The sequence below is a fragment of the Neomonachus schauinslandi genome, chromosome 11, assembly GCF_002201575.2.
Source record: "Neomonachus schauinslandi chromosome 11, ASM220157v2, whole genome shotgun sequence".
Taxonomy (NCBI): domain Eukaryota; kingdom Metazoa; phylum Chordata; class Mammalia; order Carnivora; family Phocidae; genus Neomonachus; species Neomonachus schauinslandi.
In genome coordinates, this window is record NC_058413.1 from 53,642,339 (window position 1) to 53,662,435 (window position 20,097).

At 37.3% G+C, this 20,097-nt stretch overlaps 1 protein-coding gene across 3 annotated transcripts in view; it reads right to left on the minus strand.

Annotated features, from left to right (window-relative positions):
- Positions 1-9,755: 9,755 nt before the first annotated feature.
- The window catches only part of RAB6A (RAB6A, member RAS oncogene family), a 79,026-nt gene continuing 68,684 nt past the window's right edge, over positions 9,756-20,097 (minus strand). For all 3 annotated transcript variants that reach the window (XM_044919208.1, XM_021704609.2, XM_021704607.2), the window contains 2 exons: positions 12,989-13,055; positions 9,756-11,771 (listed from right to left, as the gene is read on the minus strand). In XM_044919208.1, coding sequence (XP_044775143.1) covers positions 11,707-11,771; positions 12,989-13,055 — 132 coding nt within the window. In that variant the 3' untranslated portion in view covers positions 9,756-11,706. The remainder of the gene's footprint in view (positions 11,772-12,988; positions 13,056-20,097) is intronic.

Sequence of the window (20,097 nt, forward strand, 5' to 3'; positions counted from 1 at the left end):
AAATCAATGATCAAAAACCTCCCAATAAAGAAAAGCCCATAACTAGACTAGATGGCTTCAGTGGTGAATTCTACCAAACACTTAAAGAATTATTAAACTCAAAACGAATTAAGGACCTAAATACGAGACCTGAAACCATAAAAACTCTAAAAGAGACTGTAGGCAGTATTTTCTCTGACATTGACCACAGCAATATTTTTCTAGATATGTTTTCTGAGGCAAGGGAAACAAATGCAAAAATCAACTATTGAGACTACATCAAAATAAAAAGCTTCTGTACAGCAAAGGAAACAATCAATAAAACCAAAAGACAACCTACTGAATGGGAGAGGACATTTGCAAATGACATATCCCATAAAGGGTTAGTATCCAAAATATATAAAGAAGTTACAAAACTCAACACAAAAAACCCCAAATAATCCAGTTAAAAATGAGCAGAAGAAAGGAACAGATATTTCCCCAAAGAAGACACACTGATGGCCCAAAGAAACATGAAAAACTGCTCAACATCACTAATCATCAGGGAAATGCAAATCAAAACCACAATGAGATATCACCTCATACCTCTCAGAATGGCTAAAATAAGAAACACAAAAAACAAGTGTTGGTGAGGATGTGGAGAAAAAGGAACCCTCGTACACTGCTGCTGGTGGGAATGCAAACTGGTGCAGCTACTGTGGAAGACAGTAAGGAGCTTCCTCAAAAAGTTAAAAATAGAACTACCCTATGATCCAATAATCACACCACTGGCTATTTACCCAAAGAATATATAACAATAATTCAAAGGGATACAGATATCCCTATGTTTATTGTAGCATTATTTACAATAGCCAAACTATGGAAGCAGCTTAAGTGTCCATTGATTGTTGAATGGATAAAGATGTGGTATATATACACAATGCAATATTACTCAGTCATAAAAAAAGATTGAAATGTTGCCATTTGCAACGGCATGGATGGATCTAGAGAGTATAATGCTAAGTGAAATAAGTCAGTCAGAGGGGGCCTGGTTGGCTCAGTTGGTTGAGCATCTGACTCTTGGTATCGCCTCAGGTTGGGATCTCGGGGTCATGGGATCGGGCCCTGCGTCAGGCTCCATGCTGGGTGCAGAGTTTGGTTGGTAATCTCTCCCTCTCCCTCTGCCCTCCACCCACTAACTCTCAAACAAACAAACAAATAAAAAAAATCTTTTTTAAAAAGTCAGAGAAAGACAAATACCATAGGATTTCACTCATATGTGGAATTTAAGAAACAAAACAAAGAAAAAAAGAGACAAACCAGAAACAGACTCTTAACTATAGAGAACAAAGTGAGGCTTCCCTTAAGATCAGAAAGAAGACAGAATGCCCACTTTTGTCACTTGTATTCAACATAGTACTGAGAGTTGTAGCCAGAGGAATTAGGCTAGAAAAAGAAAATAAAGGCATCCAAATTGGAAAAGAATAAATCATCTCTGTTTACAGATGACATGATCTCATACAGTTGACCCTGAACAACACAGGTTTGAACTGCATGGGTCCACTTACATGCAGATTTTCTTCAAATAAATACAGTACAGTACTGTAAATATATGTTCTCATCCTTATGATTTTAACATTTTCTTTTCTCTAGCTTACCTTATTGTAAGAATACAACATATAATACCAACAACATGAAAAATATGTGTTAACTGGCTATGTTATTGGTATGGCTTCTGGTCAACAGTATTTGTAGTTAAGTTTTTGGGGACTCAAAAGTTATATGCAGATTTGCTTTAATTCCAATATAGTTAACATACAGTGTTATACTGGTTTCAGGTGTACAATATAGTGATTCAGTAATTCTGTACACTACCCAGTGCTCATCACCACAAGGGCACTCCTTAATCCCCATCGCCTGTTTCACCCATTACCTCACCCACCTCCCCTCTGATAACCATCAGTTTGTTTTCTATAGATAAGTCTGGTTTTTTGTTTCTTTTTTTCTGTTTGTTTTGTTTCTTAAATTCCACATATGAGTGAAATCATATGGTATTTGTCTTTCTCTAATTTCACTTAGCATTTTATTCTCTAGCTCCATCCATGTTGTTGCAAATGGCAAGATTTCATTCTTTTTATGGCTAATATTCCATTGTATGTATGTGTGTGTATGTATATATATATATATATATACATATACATATATATATCTCATATGTATCGCTTCTTTATCCATTCGTCGATGGACACTTAGGCTGCTTCCATAGTTTAGCTATTGTAAATAATGCTGCAATAAACATAGGTATCCCTTTGAATTAGTGTTTTCATATTCTTTTGGTAAATAGGCAGTAGTGCAATTACTGGATCACAGGGTAGTTCTATTTTTAACTTTTTGAGGAAACTCCATACTGTCTTCCACAGTAGTTGCACCAGTTTGCATTCCTACCAGCAGTGCATGAGGGTTCCTTTTTCTCCACATCCTCACCAACACTTGTTTCTTATATGCAGATTTTTGACTGCAGAGTCAGTGCACTTAACCCCTGCATTGTTCAAGGGTCAACTGTATGTTAAAAACCCTAAATATTCCACAAAAAAATTGTTAGACCTAACAAGACAAATTTAGCAAAGTTGCAGGACATAAAATCAACATAAAAATCAGTTGCACTTTATACACTAGCACTGAACAATCCAAAAAGGAAATTAAAAAGATTCCACTTAAAATAGCACCAAAAGGAATAAAATACTTAGGAATAAACCTAACAACCAAGGACGTGAAAGACTTGTATGCTGAAAACTAAGACACTGCTGAAAGAAGTTAAAGATGTGAATAAATGCAATGTGTTATGGTCTGAATGTTTGTCTACCTCAAAACTCATACACTGAAATCTTAATCCCCTGAAGGTGATGGTATTCCTAGGTGGGGCTTAGGGAGGTCCTTAAATCATGAGGGTGGAGCCCTCATGAACAGGATTAGTGACTTTATAAAAGAGGCTCCACAGAGATCCCTTGCCCTTTCTGCCATGTGAGTATACCACAAGAAGTCTGTGACCCAAAAGAGGCCTCACATGACTATGCTGGCACCCTAATTTCATCAGACTTCTGGGCTCCATCGGACTTCTGAGCAATAAATATCTGCTGCTTATAAGCTACCCAGTCTGTGGTATTTTTTTAGAGCAGCCCGAAAGGACTAAGAAAAATTGGTACCAAGAAGTGGGATTGTTCCTAAAACCAATACCTAAAAATGTGGAAGTGGCTTTGGAACTTGGTAATGGGCTGAGGTTGGAAGAGTTTGGAGGTGCATGCTAGAAAAAGCTTACATTGATTGCCGTGAATGGACTGTCAAGGATAATTCTCTTGATGGCTCAGGAGAAGATGAGAGCTATAGAGAAAGCTTCAATCTTAGAGAACACTTAAGCAGTTGTGACCAAAGTAGTGGTAGAAATACGGATGGAAAAGGCCATTCTGATGAGGTCTCTGACAGAGAAAAGGCAATCCTTAATATAAGGTGCCCAAAAGCTTGGCTGAATTGTGTTCATGTCCTAGTTTTTTGTGGAAGGTAGAACTTGTGAGTGATGAATTGATATTTGGCTGAAGGAATTTCTAAGCAAAATGCTGAAGGAGTAGCTTGACTTCTCTTGAATGCTTACAGTAAAATGTAAGAGAGAAATGATTTAAAGGTGGAATTATTTTTTAATTGCAGAATTGACATACACTATTATAAGTTTCAGGTGTACAACATAGTGATTCAACAATCATATGCATTACAAAATGCTCACAAATGTGGTTACCATCTGTCATTATACTAAGTTATTACAATATTATTGACTATATTTCCTACCCTGTACTTTTCATCCCTGTGAATTACTTTATAAAGTTCGTATTTCTTAATCCCATTCAACTCTTTTGCCTATCCCCCAAACAAGTTTGTTCTACATTTATATCTACTTCTGTTTTTTATTTGAAGTATAATTGACATATAGTGTTATATTAGTTTCAGAGTACACTTATTGTGATGAGCACTAAGTAATGATTCAACAATTCCTAAAGGTGGAATTCTTAATCAAAAGGAAAACAGAAATTTAAAATTTAGAAAATTCTCAGCCTAACAGTATTGAAAGAATAAGAAAGCTAATTTCTGGAGAGTACACGAAGGGTGTGGCCAGATTTGATAAGATTGGTGTGAGACTACCATCTCACAGAAGCTAAGAACTGGCTGGCCATCTAAACAGAAGCCAGGACCTATTCTCCAAAGCAATAAAAGTATGACTTCTAAGGCATTTCAGAAATCTTCAGGGCTGGCCCTCCCATTGCAGTTGCAGATAGCATGGGCCTGCAGGGCAGAAGGATTTCAAAGGAGATCTCCAATGCCGGGCACCCCTTCACATAGCAGGCTCTGCTCCCCAAATTCCAGCGCATAGCACTTCAGCTGCCTTAGGAGTAGGGCAGGCTCAGTGGCATCCCCTTCAGAGGGCACAAATGATAAATCTTGGTAGCATCCACAGTGCCAGATGTGACTATCTTCACCTAATTTCCAAAGGATGGATCGTCCAGGAGCCTGTGGTATGCAACCCAGATTGAGGTCTGCTTTGGAGTCAGGCCATAGCAGACAACTACCACTAGGGCGATGCCCAGTAGAACCATGGGGGCAGGGCTACGTTCAAAACACCAAACCAGTAGAGACACTGGGGTGAGATTCCACCTCCAGAGAGCCACAGGTACCCGACTCCAACCTATGAGAACTGGGGCAGAGCCACCCATTATTCCAGAATGCAGAACCCTGCCTCAGTGTGCCTTAACGTTTTGGACTTGCTAGGAACCTACTACTCCTTTTTTTCTATTTCTCCCTTTTGGATTGGGAGTGTTCATCCTATGCCTGTCCCATCACTGTATTTTGGAAGCACATTGACTTCCCCAGGTTCACAACTGGAGACCCATTGCCTTAGGATGAATCTGCCTTGAGCCTCACCCATATCTGATTTTTTTTTTAGAAGATTTTATTTATTTATTTGACAGAGAGAGACACAGCAAGAGAGGCAACACAAGCAGGGGGAGTGGGAGAGGGAGAAGCAAGCTTCCCGCCAAGAAGGGAGCCCAATGCGGGGCTCGGTCCCAGGACTGTGGGATCATGACCTGAGCCCTGAAAGCAGACGCTTAACGACTGAGCCACCCAGGCACCCCTCACCCATATCTGATTTAGAGGAGACTTTGGAGACTCTGAAGTTGACACTGGAACAGGTTAAGACTCTGGGGGCCTTTCGGATGGAATCAATGTATTTTGCATATGAGGACATGAATTTTGGGGTCCGAGGCATAATGTTATGGTGTGAATGTTTGTGTCCCTCCAAAATTCATATACTGAAATCCTCCCAAAGGTGAAGCCCCCATGAATGGTATTAGTGCCTTTATAAAAGGGGCTCCAGGCTCCAGAGAGATCCCTCGCTCCTTCCACCACATGAGAACACAGCAAGGAGCTAGCAACGAATCAGGAAAAGGGCCCTCACCAGAAGGTGACCGTGCTAGTGCCTTGCTTTTGGACTTTGCAGCCTCCAGAGCTATATGGGTAATAAATTTTTGTTGTTTATTAGTTACCCAGTCTGGTATTTTATCACAGCCCAAATGAACTAAGACAGAAGGACATCTTGTGTTCACGGACTGGAGGATTTAACAGCAAGATAACAATACTACCCAAAGCAATCAGAACAAGTTGCAGTACAGTACTCACATTTCCAGACTTCTAAACTTACTACAAAGCGACAGTAATCAAAACGGTATAGTACCGGCATAAGGACAGACATGGAGACGAATGGAACAGAGTAGACAACCCAGAAATAAACTCTTACATATATGGACAATTGATTTTCTTTTTTTTTTTTTTTAATTTTTTTTTAAAATTTTATTCATTTATTCATGAGAGACAGAGAGAGAGAGGCAGAGGGAGAAGCAGGCTCCCAAGGAGCAGGGAGCCTGATGTGAGGACAATTGATTTTCAACAAGAGTGCCAAGACCATTCATTCAATGGGGAAAGGACAGTCTTTCTGACAAATGTTGCTGGGGAAAAGATACCCACATGCAAAAGAATAAAGTTGGGCCCTTATCTTACACAGTATACAAAATTAACTCAAAATGGATCAAAGACTTAAACCCAAGAGCTAAAAGTATAAAACTCATAAAATAAAACTTGGGGGAAAATCTTTATGACATTGATTTGGCAATGATTTCTTACATATAACACCAAAAGCACAGGCAGAAAAAAAAAACAAACTGAATGATCAAAATGTAAAACTTTTGTGCATTAAAGGACTCTAGTGAAAAGACAACCCACAGAACAAGATGAAATATTTGTAAATCCATAGATCTATTACAGAATTAATATCTAAAGAACTCCTATAACTCAACAACACAATAAGCAACCCAATTTAAAAATGGGCAAAGGACTTAGACATTTCTCCAAAGGAATTCTACGAATGGCCAGGAAGCATGTTTAACATTACTAATCATTAGGGAAATGCAAATCAAAATCACAATGAAATAGGTATCACTATACACCCATAAGGATGACTATTATCAAAAAAATCAGAACATAAAAGGTGTTGATGAGCATGTGGAAAAATTGGAACCCTGATACAGTCATTTCTGGTGGGAATGTAAAATGGTGCAGCTGCTGTGGAAAGCAGTTTGGCATTTCCTCAAAAAGATACATAAACATAGAATTATATGATCCAGCAATTCTACTTCTAGATTTGTACCAAAAAAAAAAAACCTGAAAATAGGGACTCAAACAGGTACTTGTATACCAATATTCTTGGCAGCATTATTTAAAACAGCCAGAAAGTGGAAACAAACCAAATGTCTACCAACAGATGAATGTGGAAACAAAATGTAGTATATACATAATTTGGACTTTTATTCCGCCATAAAAAGGAATGAAATTCTGATACATGCTACAACATGGATGAACACTGAAAACATGTTAAGTGAAAGAAGCCCGATACAAAGGACAAATACTGTATAATTCCATTTACACGTGGTACCTAGAATAGGCAAATTCAGAAACAGAAAGCAGAATAGAGATTACTAGGGGCTGAAATTGAGAGTTTTGATTAATTTACACTTCCTAGAATTTTACATAAATGAAAACATAAAATATGTACTTTTTGGTCCAACTTTTTTCACTTAGGTTATATTGAGATTCATGTATCAACAGTTTATTCTGCTTCACTGCATATGCCATGTATCATGTTTATATATTCACCTTTTGATGGACATTTGGGTTGTTCCCAGTTCTTGGCTAATACAAGCTATGAATATTTGTGTGCAAGTCTTCGTATAGACACATGCTTTCATTTCTTTTTTTTTTTGTAACGATTTTATTTATTTGACAGAGACACAGCGAGAGAGGGAACACAAGCAGGGGGAGTGGGAAAGGGAGAAGCAGGCTTCCCGCCGAGCAGGAGCCCAATGCGGGGCTCGATCCCAGGACCCTGGGATCATGACCTGAGCCGAAGGCAGATGTTTAACGACTGAGCCACATGCTTTCATTTCTTGTGGGTAAATACTTAAGCATGTATAGCTATGTTATTTAAGTGTATGTTTAACTTTCTAAAAAACTGCCAAACTGTTTTTTCACAATCTCATACTAGCTGTGTATGAGAGTTCCAGTTGCTCATCTTCACCTACACTTGATAAGGTCAGTCTTTTAAAATTTGTCTTTCTAAATATGTGCATAGTGGTGTTTTGCTGTGGTTTTAATTTGCATTTCTCTAGTGACTAATGATGTCAAACGTTTTTCATGTCTTTTTTGCCATTTGTATATCTTCTTTAGTGAAGTGTCTGGTCAAATTTTCTACCTTTTCACTGGATTGTTTTCCTGTCAAGTATGAGAGTTCTTCATATATTCTGAATACTGGCCCTTTATGAAGCATGAAATTTGCAAGTATTTTCTGTCTGTGGCTTGTTTTTCATTCAGTTCCTTGCAGTCTGTTTTACTGAGGACATTAGTTCCTCACTTGCTGGAGCCTGCTGTCAGCTCCTTACTACGTGGGCCTCTCCACAGGCAGCTCACAACATAGCAGATTGCTGCACTGAGGCAAATGAGTCAGACAGATTGACAAAACAAGTGTTTTTCATAACACAATCTTCAAAGTGACATCTTATTGTTTTTGCTGTATTCTATTCCTTAGAAGCAAGTTATCAGGTCCACCCTACACTGAGAGGAAAAGGACTGTACAAAGGCATGAAATCCAGGAGGCAAGGATCAGGAACCATTTTAGAAGCTGCATTCACAAGATATGCAGATGATTATCATAAATACTATCTTCATTTTCAGTACTTGAGGTTCTTCTTGTTTTATCTTTCTGCAATTGCTACCAGATGTTGTTATGTATACTATTATCCTCAATCTTTTCTATTTCTTTGCTTTCTAGGGAAAGAGCTCCTCATTTTAATGTTCTCATTAATCAGTGGAATGTAGTCTACCATTGATCGCATGTGTTCTTTATTTCAACTATTATATTTTTCACACTTAATAGTTATATTTATTTTATGATTCTTGTTCCATATTGCTAATACCTTCTCTAAAATTTTTGGTCTTTTCAAGTATTTCTGCTTCAGATGATATTCACTTTTTCTTTTGAGACAGTTTCAGCCAACTATTCTGGCTTGTGGGTCCAAATTCTCCTGGGGGTATGTGTTACAAGTCTGGGAAGGTATACTAGGCAAAGGTCAAAGACCAGAATGTCAAGTGTTTTAGGAAGGGAGGGGACAACAGTGGGACAGAGTTGCAGGAACCACAAAACCACATGTAACTGCTCCCATTCAGTCACATCCCACTAAACCACACTGTTTTTTTAGAAAGACTTACCTTTAAACTAATCTGGGAAGCAGCAGCTCTTGCAGGAGGCAGTGACCTAGATTACAGACCACTAACTGAAGTTTTTAAAGGGAAGGGTTAAGAGAGTGAAGGTCTCAGGCAGGCAGGTCATTCCCCCCCTATTTCATCAACTCCTCATTTATCAGGGATTTTACACGGCCCTGATATTTTACCCCTGTGGACACTATACCAGTAGTCTGACCTGTGGCCTCCCTTTCTGTAAGGGCAACAGCTATCATTTGTGCCAAGGCAAGAGTTGGCCCTTTACAGTAAATATTTTTGGCTTTTGGGGCAATAAGGTCTGTCACAACTACTCAACTCCACCTTTGTAGTGAGTTCCAATAAAACCTAACTTAAAAACAAGAAGCAAGATGGATTTCGTGGGAGGGCAGTAGTTTGCTGTCCCTGTCTCTAGGACAAAGTGGGTTAGGAGGAGGCAAAAGCAGAACATAAACCAAGTTTCTTAATATATTATATTACTGCCTCCACCAGTGGCCCTGTCTTTCAAGTTGTAGCCACTCTCCCTCACTCTGAACAGCTGAAACCCCAGGGGTTTCTTATTATTGTTGTTTTGTTATTTTTCTGGATTTCAAGTTCCCTTTACAGTTCTAAGGAGGAAGTAGGAAACTCATGCTAATTTACTACCTTGGCAGGAATAGAAAACCAAGTCAGTAATTGTTTTCGTTTGTGTTTTATTTATATATTTTTGGCAGCAAAATTGTTTATTAAAAAAAAATCTGGACTATGAACACACTTCACTGCTTCAGTTGAAGAACCCCAAGCCAAATAAAAGGACCAATATTAAAAAGCAGCATAACTGGTTACTGTTTTATAGATACATAAAGAGTCAAACACTACAGTGTAGGAAGACAATCACCCCCATGTCAGAAATCACAACTTCTTCCAAATAAAGAATATGACCCATCTGCCATATTGAATTGATATTTATTTCAGGACATGCCATGTCAAAATGAAACAAAAGAGTCAACCCTCGCCTTTAACAATAATATCGTATTATATAAAAGCACTTTACAACTCCATCCCATCTTTGAGTATAAGTTAGTGGTATGTGGGCTAATGATTATCTGAAAGCATTTCTCTATTCAGACCCATAATCCAAGTGCTCTCTGAATATTACAAGGTGACAATAAGTGGGAATTGGAGAAGGAAGAGGAAAGAGAGGGGAATAAGGTTCTCCCAGTTAAGGGTTTTGTTGCAATGAGGGGATGAAGAAGTATGAATTATTTTTTGTTGTCTTTTCATCTTTATACTGTGTTAAGTAATGCTTACAACGTAAATTCAGCAGGCTTTTCCTGAGCTGTAACTCAGAAATTTTCTTCCTGCAAACAATGTATTTACAAATGTGTTTATTAACTTACACAGCAATCTCACAATAACTAGTAAAGATTAAAATGGTGCACTCCTAGTATATTTGTTTACCGTGTTTTAAGGGAAATATATATTGCCATGGTGATGAAGCTCTAAACAGACTGGACAAAACATCTAAAAATTGAAAGTAGTTTTAAAAAAAGAAGGCAAAGAAATAAATATCACCAAAGAAAAAAGATTAATTTTAGCTTCAATATAAAACTAAATCACTGGTTAATTACCAAACTACACAGACCTAATAAAAAGCAAAACCAACATTAAAAAAAAAAGCTAAAAAATAAGGCATAAATCTGCATAATATTGAGTTTTATTTCCATTCTCTCCTTTCCCTCTTCTATGTATGCTTTTCCAGATCTGCCTCTAGGGGCTTATAAGAAACCTGTTTCTATTTTCAATTTGACCTCAAATGTCCTGAGCAAAGTATTTGCTATTCTGTTGAGGATTCTTCTGTTGGTAAACTTTAGATATCATTGTTTCTACTGGTTATTGTAGTTTTGATCAAGGTGCCAAGTTTAAATTCTTCCACTGGTTCTTCTTAAAGGAATTTGATTTCTATAGTGCCTTGCCTACATAGCATTTTTTGAAGAAAGAAAACCCAAGAGAAATCTATTGCTTACAAAAGTTTTCTTCTTTTTTTTTTTAAACAAAGAGAATAACTTTATCTTGACAATTTTAAATCCTGGGAGAAACAGTTCAGAGAAGAATTCAGTATTAAAAACATGTTCTGAAGCACTGTTACCCTTCTCTCCCAGAGACTAACATGTGAAAGGGTCATCTATTTGGTCTGAAACACATTTTATGTTCACTTAACTTATTAAGTACTCAGTGTGTTCATTAGGACTCATTTTGAAGATGCAACAGAACCCTTGTCTTATTCAAGCACTGCCTACCGTAATAGTTGAGTTTTGACCTCAAATAAAGTCTAAGTAATTTATATCACTGCTCAATAATAATTTTGGACATTCTGGCCCAAGGTTCGAGCAAGTGGTATCGCTAAATTTGAAGGATCCAATGGGCTTGGTCTGACTGCTGCTTTGTCATACCTCGTCTGTTTTTAGGGAGAGAGAGAAAGAATAGGGAATGCAGTAAGGGAGAGGTGAGAAAAGCAGAGAGATCAAGTAGGTAGGCAAGTGCTGCTATGAACAACTGTTCCTTAACCAAACCATATACTGTTAAAATTTCCATCATTTTAAAGTACATTATCATAACATTGAAAAGGAAAAAAAAAAGTTGAGAAAATGTATCTAATTTTTAAAGTGGAATATGTTGGAATCATTTGGCTTTTTGTAAAATATAAATAATGAAGACACTGACTTTTTTGTGCTTGTGAAGCTAATAGATCATCTCCACGAGACAGGCAGCAATGATGAATTGCAATACGTTATTACTGAAGGGAAAAGGTTCAAGCCAATATTCACACTGCAGTCAATGAAAGAGTAAGGGGGCCAAAGCAGTGAGCTTCTGGAGAAAAGTTAAAGATGCCATGGGGGATTAGCAGGAGCAGCCTCCTTCACTGACTGGTTGCTCCTGAGGCTTTTCCAGTTTTATGTCAATCACTGAAACAAAAGTTAAGGAGCTATAAATGGGAAAGTACAATTCCAATTCTGCCGAACACTGACATCTCTTGCAAGCCCTTTCAATTCCTATTGGTTTCAGAGTGGATACAACCATTATTTCCTATACAGCTAGTTCACTGTACGAGGTGCTCAAATGAAATAAACTCACCTATATCTACTATATGCAACAAGGGTCAGAATAAGGTTAAGCCCTATTCATGGGAATCTGTTCTAAGGAAATTACAGGAGCAAGAAACCAGATGAAAGATGATGCTCCTTACAGAATTATCTATAATAAAAATCTGAAAATAGCCTACAAAAAGAGTTCTAGCAAAGGAAGAGAATTTAATAGATGATGGGACTTCAACTCTGTAGAACATATTATCCTATTAAAAGTAATAAAGGCTTAGAAAACATAAAACATTTAGCAGTGGGAAAAGCTGAACACAAAGTGCTATGAATTCTATGGCTTAATAAAAATGTATACGGAAAAACACTAAAGGTAAATATAAAACAATTAAAATTAAAAATCCTTTAAAATAACTATTATTAGATGTGCTTCATTATGTCCTGTTTCTGAAAGCAGAGGCCACAATAAAACTCCAGACTGAGTTATTTCCTGCCTGTGCCAAGCAGAAAGCTTGAATGTTAGAAAAAGCAAGGGAGGAAAATATGATATATATTGTAGGGAAAAAGCCTAGAGCCAACAGGACTCAAAATTAAAAGGCAGAAGGCTTGGATTCTAAGTTTCCTGTTCATTAAAAATCAAGCAAGTAGGGGTGCCTGGGTGGCTCAGTTGTTTAAGCGACTGCCTTCGGCTCAGGTCATGATCCCAGGGTCCTAGGATCGAGCCCCGCCACTGGGCTCCCTGCTCAATAGGGGGCCTGTTTCTCCCTCTCCCTCTGCCGCTCCCGCTGCTTGTGCTCTCCTGCTCTCTCTGCCAAATAAATAAATAAATAAATAAAATAAAATCTTAAAAAAAAAATCAAGCAAGTAAACAAACACAAACCTTCTCATTGATTAATTGTTGTGAGAAACAGGCCGCAAAGGGTACACGTGAACTACCAGATCTCTTTGCCATAGAAAACCTTGGAGCTTCTATGCTCCTAAGCCATTAATTCCTGGCTGTAAAAGGCAATAGCATAATCCTTAGCCAACCAAGTGGAGCTCTAAAGACTAGTTAACAATAAAATTTTCTGATGAAACAAAAAGGATACTGTCTTCTCTGCTTCTGTCCTGTGTGCTTTCCATTCCAGGCAAAGCCGCTGCAACACGTCGAAAGAGCTGTGGAGAAAAGAAATGTGATAATTGGAAGGGAAAATTTAGCAAATGGTATCAAGTGAAAGTGGATGACTACTAGATGGTAAGTTAAAAGATATGGCTTCTGGATTATTTCTCACTTAGACCTTAGCATAATGAAAGCATACTAAAATGTCTATTTATTTTATAAGTACTATATGCTGTATGCCATATACAAAGAGGTATAAAGATATGATCCTTACTTTCTAACTGGTAAGATCAGACATGAACAAACAGCTAAGAAATAAGCAGCAAAAATGTGATCTGAGTCATAAAAACCTACTATAACAATTCAGAGTAAGGACAGAAGATTGCTCATTTAGGAAAACCGTATAAAGTGGCATTCCTATCTTTCATAAACAGTTTCTGAAGTCAGTAATATATAGTAAAAGTCAGTCTAGTCAAAATTACCCTGGGTAATTCCTTAGGAAATCACTATGTTAGAGACCAACACACCACCTCTCAAATCCAATGCACATGGCTTTTCCTCCATCAATAGAAAAAGTACCAGTGGAAGTAGTTGGCTCGTGTCTGAGGTATGACTTATGAAGTTTCTTTAAACGGAGATTCACACTCAAGGACGAGATGGTCACTTTGAGAGGCATGTGGGAACAGAAACTGACCGAAGGAACAACAGACGCATAGCCCCTATTATGTGTCCAGTACTAGGCATATACTCACTGGGTAGAATGGCAGGTGAAATTGGCTGATTATTTCAATCATTTCTCTTTTTGGCATGCAGTATAAAATTCCTACAAGTTAAATGCACGTGTGATATAACTCCCTTGTACTAAATACCTGCTTGTTTGAGTCACTGTCTCAGGTTCTCTAGGGACAGAGAAATGAACAAGATGTAGCTTTTTAATTCAAGGGAGCTTGCAGTCTGGTAAGGGAGACAGATGCAAACAATTCATTATGTTACAGTGTGATAAGTGCCATAAACCAAGGAAATACAAAATGATATGAGAACACAGATATAAGAAGGCCCTTCTCAGGACACTGGGAAAAATTCTTTAGGTGGTGACATTTCAGCTGGGATTTAAAGGCAGTTTAAAAATTTCACTTGGCTGAAAAACATACTATGCAAAAGTGCTCGGAACTTAAGTGCTTAACAAATGTTGCTGAGGTAAAATGAGAAGGAATAGAAACAATAGAAGATCTATTGATGAAAACTAGAACTCTACATAATCTGTTAAGGGAAAGGAATATAGAAAAGGAGCAAGTTTTTATCTGTAGGCAGTAGCCTGGTGGGGTAGGATTAGGGAAGATTTGAGAAAAAGTGTAATTGTTTTGGTTCTACAAGGTTTAGTAGCATTTTAGAGATGTATCAAAGTTAGTCATTAGCTTCAATATTCTTTTCCCTTGTCCTTGAAACTACTGAAATCAGAAATGTGCTGACTGTACATTATGGCTAGATGCCTAAGTGTTAAAATTACTAAAGCCAAGATTGAATATCACTATTATAGAATGAATTTCTGGGATGCACAGTGCCCATTTGTATCCCATCTGGGACACAGTGCCACATTTGTCACTACTAGACAATCAAATGCCCAAACCATGTTCAGAGAAAAGCACAAGGTATAGTCAGTTTAGGTAGTCCAGACTGGCTAGAGTACAAAATATGTAAAAGGATTAGAAAGAAGCTCTATATATTAAAGGCCAGATTAAGAAAGACCTGGAAAGGAGACAAACTTTGTCCTATGGGCAAAGGAAGGCATTAAAAACAATAGTTTGCATTAGGACTTTTATCGGTGATTCTAATTGTTTTACTATGGCTACAAAGATCTACAAATCACATATTGAAAGTGCTTTAAATATAGGGCAGAATGGCAAAAACCTAAAAACTAAAAGGTGAAGTGTGAAGTTTATATTCTGGGCAGGCCACTTAGGTGACAGGTCATCTTTCTGTTTCTCAGTTTTCTCATCTGTAAAATGGGCTTACAATAATAGTATACTTAACTGACTAGATTATTGTGAAAATTAAGGGAGATCATGAGGTAAACTGCTTAGAACCGATCTGTTATACAGAAAGTCTGTAATAAACAGTAGCTCTATTTCTACTAAAGACTAGTCATAATAACTCATGGTCCTGTGGGCTAGGGGAAAAGAAAATTTTTCCAAATGTTATGAAATGGAGTGAATTATAGGACTATAACAAGATGCCAATAGGTGTAACATTCTGCTTTAAGAAGCTATTTAAAACTGTTGGGAAAGGTGTGGGGGTTGGGAAAAACCTTCTGAAAATATTAGGGCAGAACTGAAATGTTCTTAAGAATATCTAGAAATCTTCCCAAGATCTCATAGTTTGCTTCTGACATTAAATATTTATTAAACTGTTTAAAAATGCACCATCTTCAGCTCTTAAGGATATCAAAGTTTATTATAGACTAGCTTAAAAATGGAGGCATTGGGAAGGTTTGTTTACTTTCTGTGAAAATGGAATAAAATGGTTTACAAGTTTTGATGCTTTAAAAAAAGTACATAAAGAGGTCTTTCAGAGATGGTATTGTTATATTTTTACCTACCTATTCTCATAATATAACACAGTATTTAATGTGTTTCTAGAAAGAATATAAAATTCTAATCAAGAAACTGTAGTACTAACTACCCCATTATTATAGCTCTGCTTTGTAACCTCAAGGATATTTCCCTAATCTTTAGATTCTTCTTAATAAAAAGGGGGCTATAGTTGTGAAGTTCAACTTATTTTTACCTTTGAAAGTAATCAGAAAGAAATATTTTAGGGATGTTTCCTTGAATGGTTATGTGTAAAGTCCTTCCCTCTATACCAGTGGTTCTCAATACCTACCATGCATCAGCATTACCCAGGAAACTAAAAGCAAACAATAATACCAGATACTTGGGTCCCACGTGCAAAGACAGATTTAACGAACTTGGGGTGGGGCGGGGCCCTTAGTGTTTCATGAAAAGATCTCTGGATGATTCTAATGTGCAGCCATGGTCAAAGACCTATGCTGTAACACTAATTTAAAGTAATCAAAAAGCTAATACTGAGTGCTTACTTTGTCAGAATCTTCACGTTTTCTCATTTTAATCCTCACAGTAACTTGTGAGGAAGATATTAATACCCTCATTTTATAGAAATCTAAGGCTAAAAAGAATATGTACCATATACCAAATAAATAGCAGAACTGAGATTTCAAAGTTCATATTTTTTTCTACTACCTTATACTGCTTAGTATAAATGGAAGTTTTTTCTAGATGGAAAAGCACTGCGGAAAGGCCTGTGTGAAGAAACAGCTAACAATCCTGGGTAAGAGGAATTTGCTTTGTGAAATACTATTACACACACACAAATCACAGACATAAAAACTTAATCCATTTTCTTAGGACTTAAACATTTTATCTATAGCTTTAACCAGTATATTTGAAAAACTTGGTGTTCCCTCAAAATATTTCAATTAGAGTAAAGGAATCAACGCCACTAACCGAAACTCAACCAGGACACCCTAAAATGAGCCAAGTAAAAGTTTTACAAAAAGCAAAGTTCTATCCTTACAGAAATATATGTAAGACAGGAAGGAAAAGACCCTAGGGGATTAAGTTGTTTTAAATAATCATTAGAGGAAAATCCATTTCTTAAATACCAATGATACACTAACAGAAGCTTCTGCTTTATTAGGAACACAGATGACTAAGATGGGGCTTCCCCTGATCATCCTATCTATATGTATCTTATTCATTTCTTCAATAAATATACCTCCTTGTGACAGCACTGACTTTATATCCCAATTTCTGTGGATCTTACTGTCTCTGTAGTATTGGCTAAGCATTTATCATGTATTACCTACCCTTTACTACATGATTTTCATGAGAATGTGACTCTTCTCAACTATAGCATAAGCTTTTTAGAAATTAACAATCATATTTTACATAACTTTAAATTCTCCAAAGAAACCATAATGGTCTTACAGACTGTAGGTAATTGATACTTGTGAATTCAGGAACATGATAAAAGTATAAGATGAAGAACTGTTATGAGCCAAGAACTATGGCAGACATGGGATATAATGGTGTAGAAAAGTCACTATCCCTACCAATGCTTAAAGTACATATGCTTCTCAGCAGGTATAACATAATTTACACACACATGTGCATGTGTGCACAACCCCACTGTATGTATGTAAGCTTTCATTGATCTGTTAGTACTGATGTACATCAGCTATCACTAATTTTCTTTCAAACAAATCTTTTTCTTCTGACAAGCACTGATGATTTTAGAAGTTAAAGATCAAGAAGTGTTTCTCTTCTTTTCCAGTACTGTAAAATTTTGCCAGTACTGTAAAATTAGAGAATATAATAAGAAAGGTGACATCCACACACTTAATACTTCACTAAAAGAGTGTATTAATTCTCAGATGAAAAGTCAGATGAAGCCTTAACTAATTACCTTCTCATTACCATTTCCCTCAGCAATTTAAGCACCATACCACTTTCACAAAAGAAAGCAATATTACTGCATTTTAAAAAACAGAAAAATAAGGGTTAAAATATTTACCACAGGCTATCTGTTTTTTGTGTGTGTGTTTTAAGATTTATCCATTTTAGAGAGAGAGAGAACAGGGCAAAGGGCAGAGAAAGGAGGAGAGAATCCTCAAGCAGATTCCCTGCTGAGTGCAGAGCCCAATATGGGGACTGATTTCAGGACACTGAGATCATGACCTGGGCTGAAATCAAGGGTTGGATGCTTAACTGACTCATCCACCAAGGTGCCCACATAGGCTACTTTGCTATGAAATATTGAATGGAATGAAAAATATTACTTAAATATCCTATATAATATAAACGATCATGCTAAGTATTATTACTTATTATAGTTCTAGCCCTGATAGCATTTTTATTTAAAAAAAAAAAAAAAACTGTAACAATATTTTTTAAGACATGCACCGGGTTTTAGAGTTAAGTGCTTATACAAGATTAAAGAGCAGAGGGGTTAAGCACAGAACATCTTTAATTTTCTTTTTTTTTTTTTTTTAAGATTTTATTTATTTGTGAGAGAGAGAATGAGAGACAGAGAGCATGAGAGGGAGGAGGGTCAGAGGGAGAAGCAGACTCCCCGCCGAGCAGGGAGCCCGATGCGGGACTCGATCCCGGGACTCCAGGATCATGACCTGAGCCGAAGGCAGTCGCTTAACCAACTGAGCCACCCAGGCGCCCCAGAACATTTTTAAATAAGAAAAAATAGCAGTACTGGTCAGGAATAAATTTGTTTTATTTTAAGCCAAAATTTTTAGGCATTAAGGCCCAATCACTTGAACCATAGTCAGACATTAATGATGCATAATTAATGAACTCTCCTAGAATTGTTTAAAAAGTACATAGGGCAATACAGAAAGTCCATTTTCAGCTTTTATTACGTATATTATAATCCAGTATATAAGGGAGTAGGGAGAAGGAATCCAATTAGCAAATTAGCAGAAAGCTAGAAAACATCTATGTGGAAAATACAACTGGAAGGTACCTTTAATACTGATAAACACATCTATACAAAAAGACTACCATGTAATTTCCAGTGAAAGCACATGATGATTTTGTCAAATAAAATGAGTACAATGCACAATCATCAAAAGTAATTGTGCTTTGCAAACATACACGGCTGAACAAACATATGCAATGCTTACTTAATAGGCATGTAAGACTGTGATTCCCAATGTTTTCCAAGGCAATGACTGGACTATGAAATTTACCTGGTAAATTTCTGAATACCAACACCATTTCTGAATTGTGACTGACCTACAATAAAAATCTCAGACGGGGTCTGGATTATTTCTTCATAGTAATTTCTGTTAATATGTGGTACTTATTGAATATATAATTTAAGTCAAAAATCCACTTATTTTAATGCTAGATAAATAACATACAGAACTCAGGAATAAATTGACCTTCCATGTTAGAAAAACCTAAGTATGTACATGCTAAATAGTCTCAGTTGTTACATTTATCAGATATTTTAAGTTTTACCCCCATAAAATTTTTTTAAGATTTATTTACTTATTTATTGGGGGGGGGGAGCTCATGCAAACAGAGGGGAGAGGGAGAGGGAGAGAGAATATCCAGCAGACTCCTCACTGAGCAAGGAGCCAGATGCAAGGCTCAATCCCACGACTCTGAGGTCATGACCTAAGCCAAAATCAAGAGTCAGTATCAACCAACTGAGCCATCCAGGCGCCCCTACCCCCCATAAGTTTAATATCACCTCCAGTTTGGGTAATAGCAGACTAACTTGTATAGGACTAACACTCTTGCAGATGGCAATTATTAACTCTGGACAAACTGTAAAAAACAATTATTTGAAGGCTCTCAAGAGCAACACAAAGCAGATACAAATTAGGGAGAATTCAACACTGGGAAGAAGGGAACCCACACTCACTGGGTGAGATCCATGTTTATACAGGTGTTCCCAAGAGCCATTCCTAGCCTGTGCAATATGATGTGGCCAGAACTCATACAGAAAACTCGAGTTTTAAAGTTTTGCAGTGTCAGTGGACTGCTAGTGTGGCTGAACTGAGGAAGGAAATAACTAAGGAGGAAGCCAAGAGGAGGGACCCTAAATTCTACACATAAATTTCCTGCAAATCTCAACTGACTCTTGAATGGTACATATATAGGAGAGACTGCAAGAAGTCCATCTGAAAACAACAGCTAGAAGGCTGGAAGAAATGAGCAGAGATTTCAGTTACTCCCTGCTCCAGGGATACACTTTAGAGTCTGAATCCCACCAAGACAGAAAAGCTTGATAAATACCTCAGGCTTCCTACAGATCCACCCAAACAAAACATAACATCAAGACTCCACAAGTTCGGGGCGCCTGGGTGGCTCAGTTGGTTAAGCGACTGCCTTCGGCTCAGGTCATGATCCTGGAGTCCCGGGATCGAGTCCCACATCAGGCTCCCTGCTCGGCGAGGAGCCTGCTTCTCTCTCTGACCCTCCCCCCTCTCATGTACTCTCTCTCATTCTCGCTCTCTCAAATAAATAAATAAAATCTTTAAAAAAAAAAAAAAAAAAA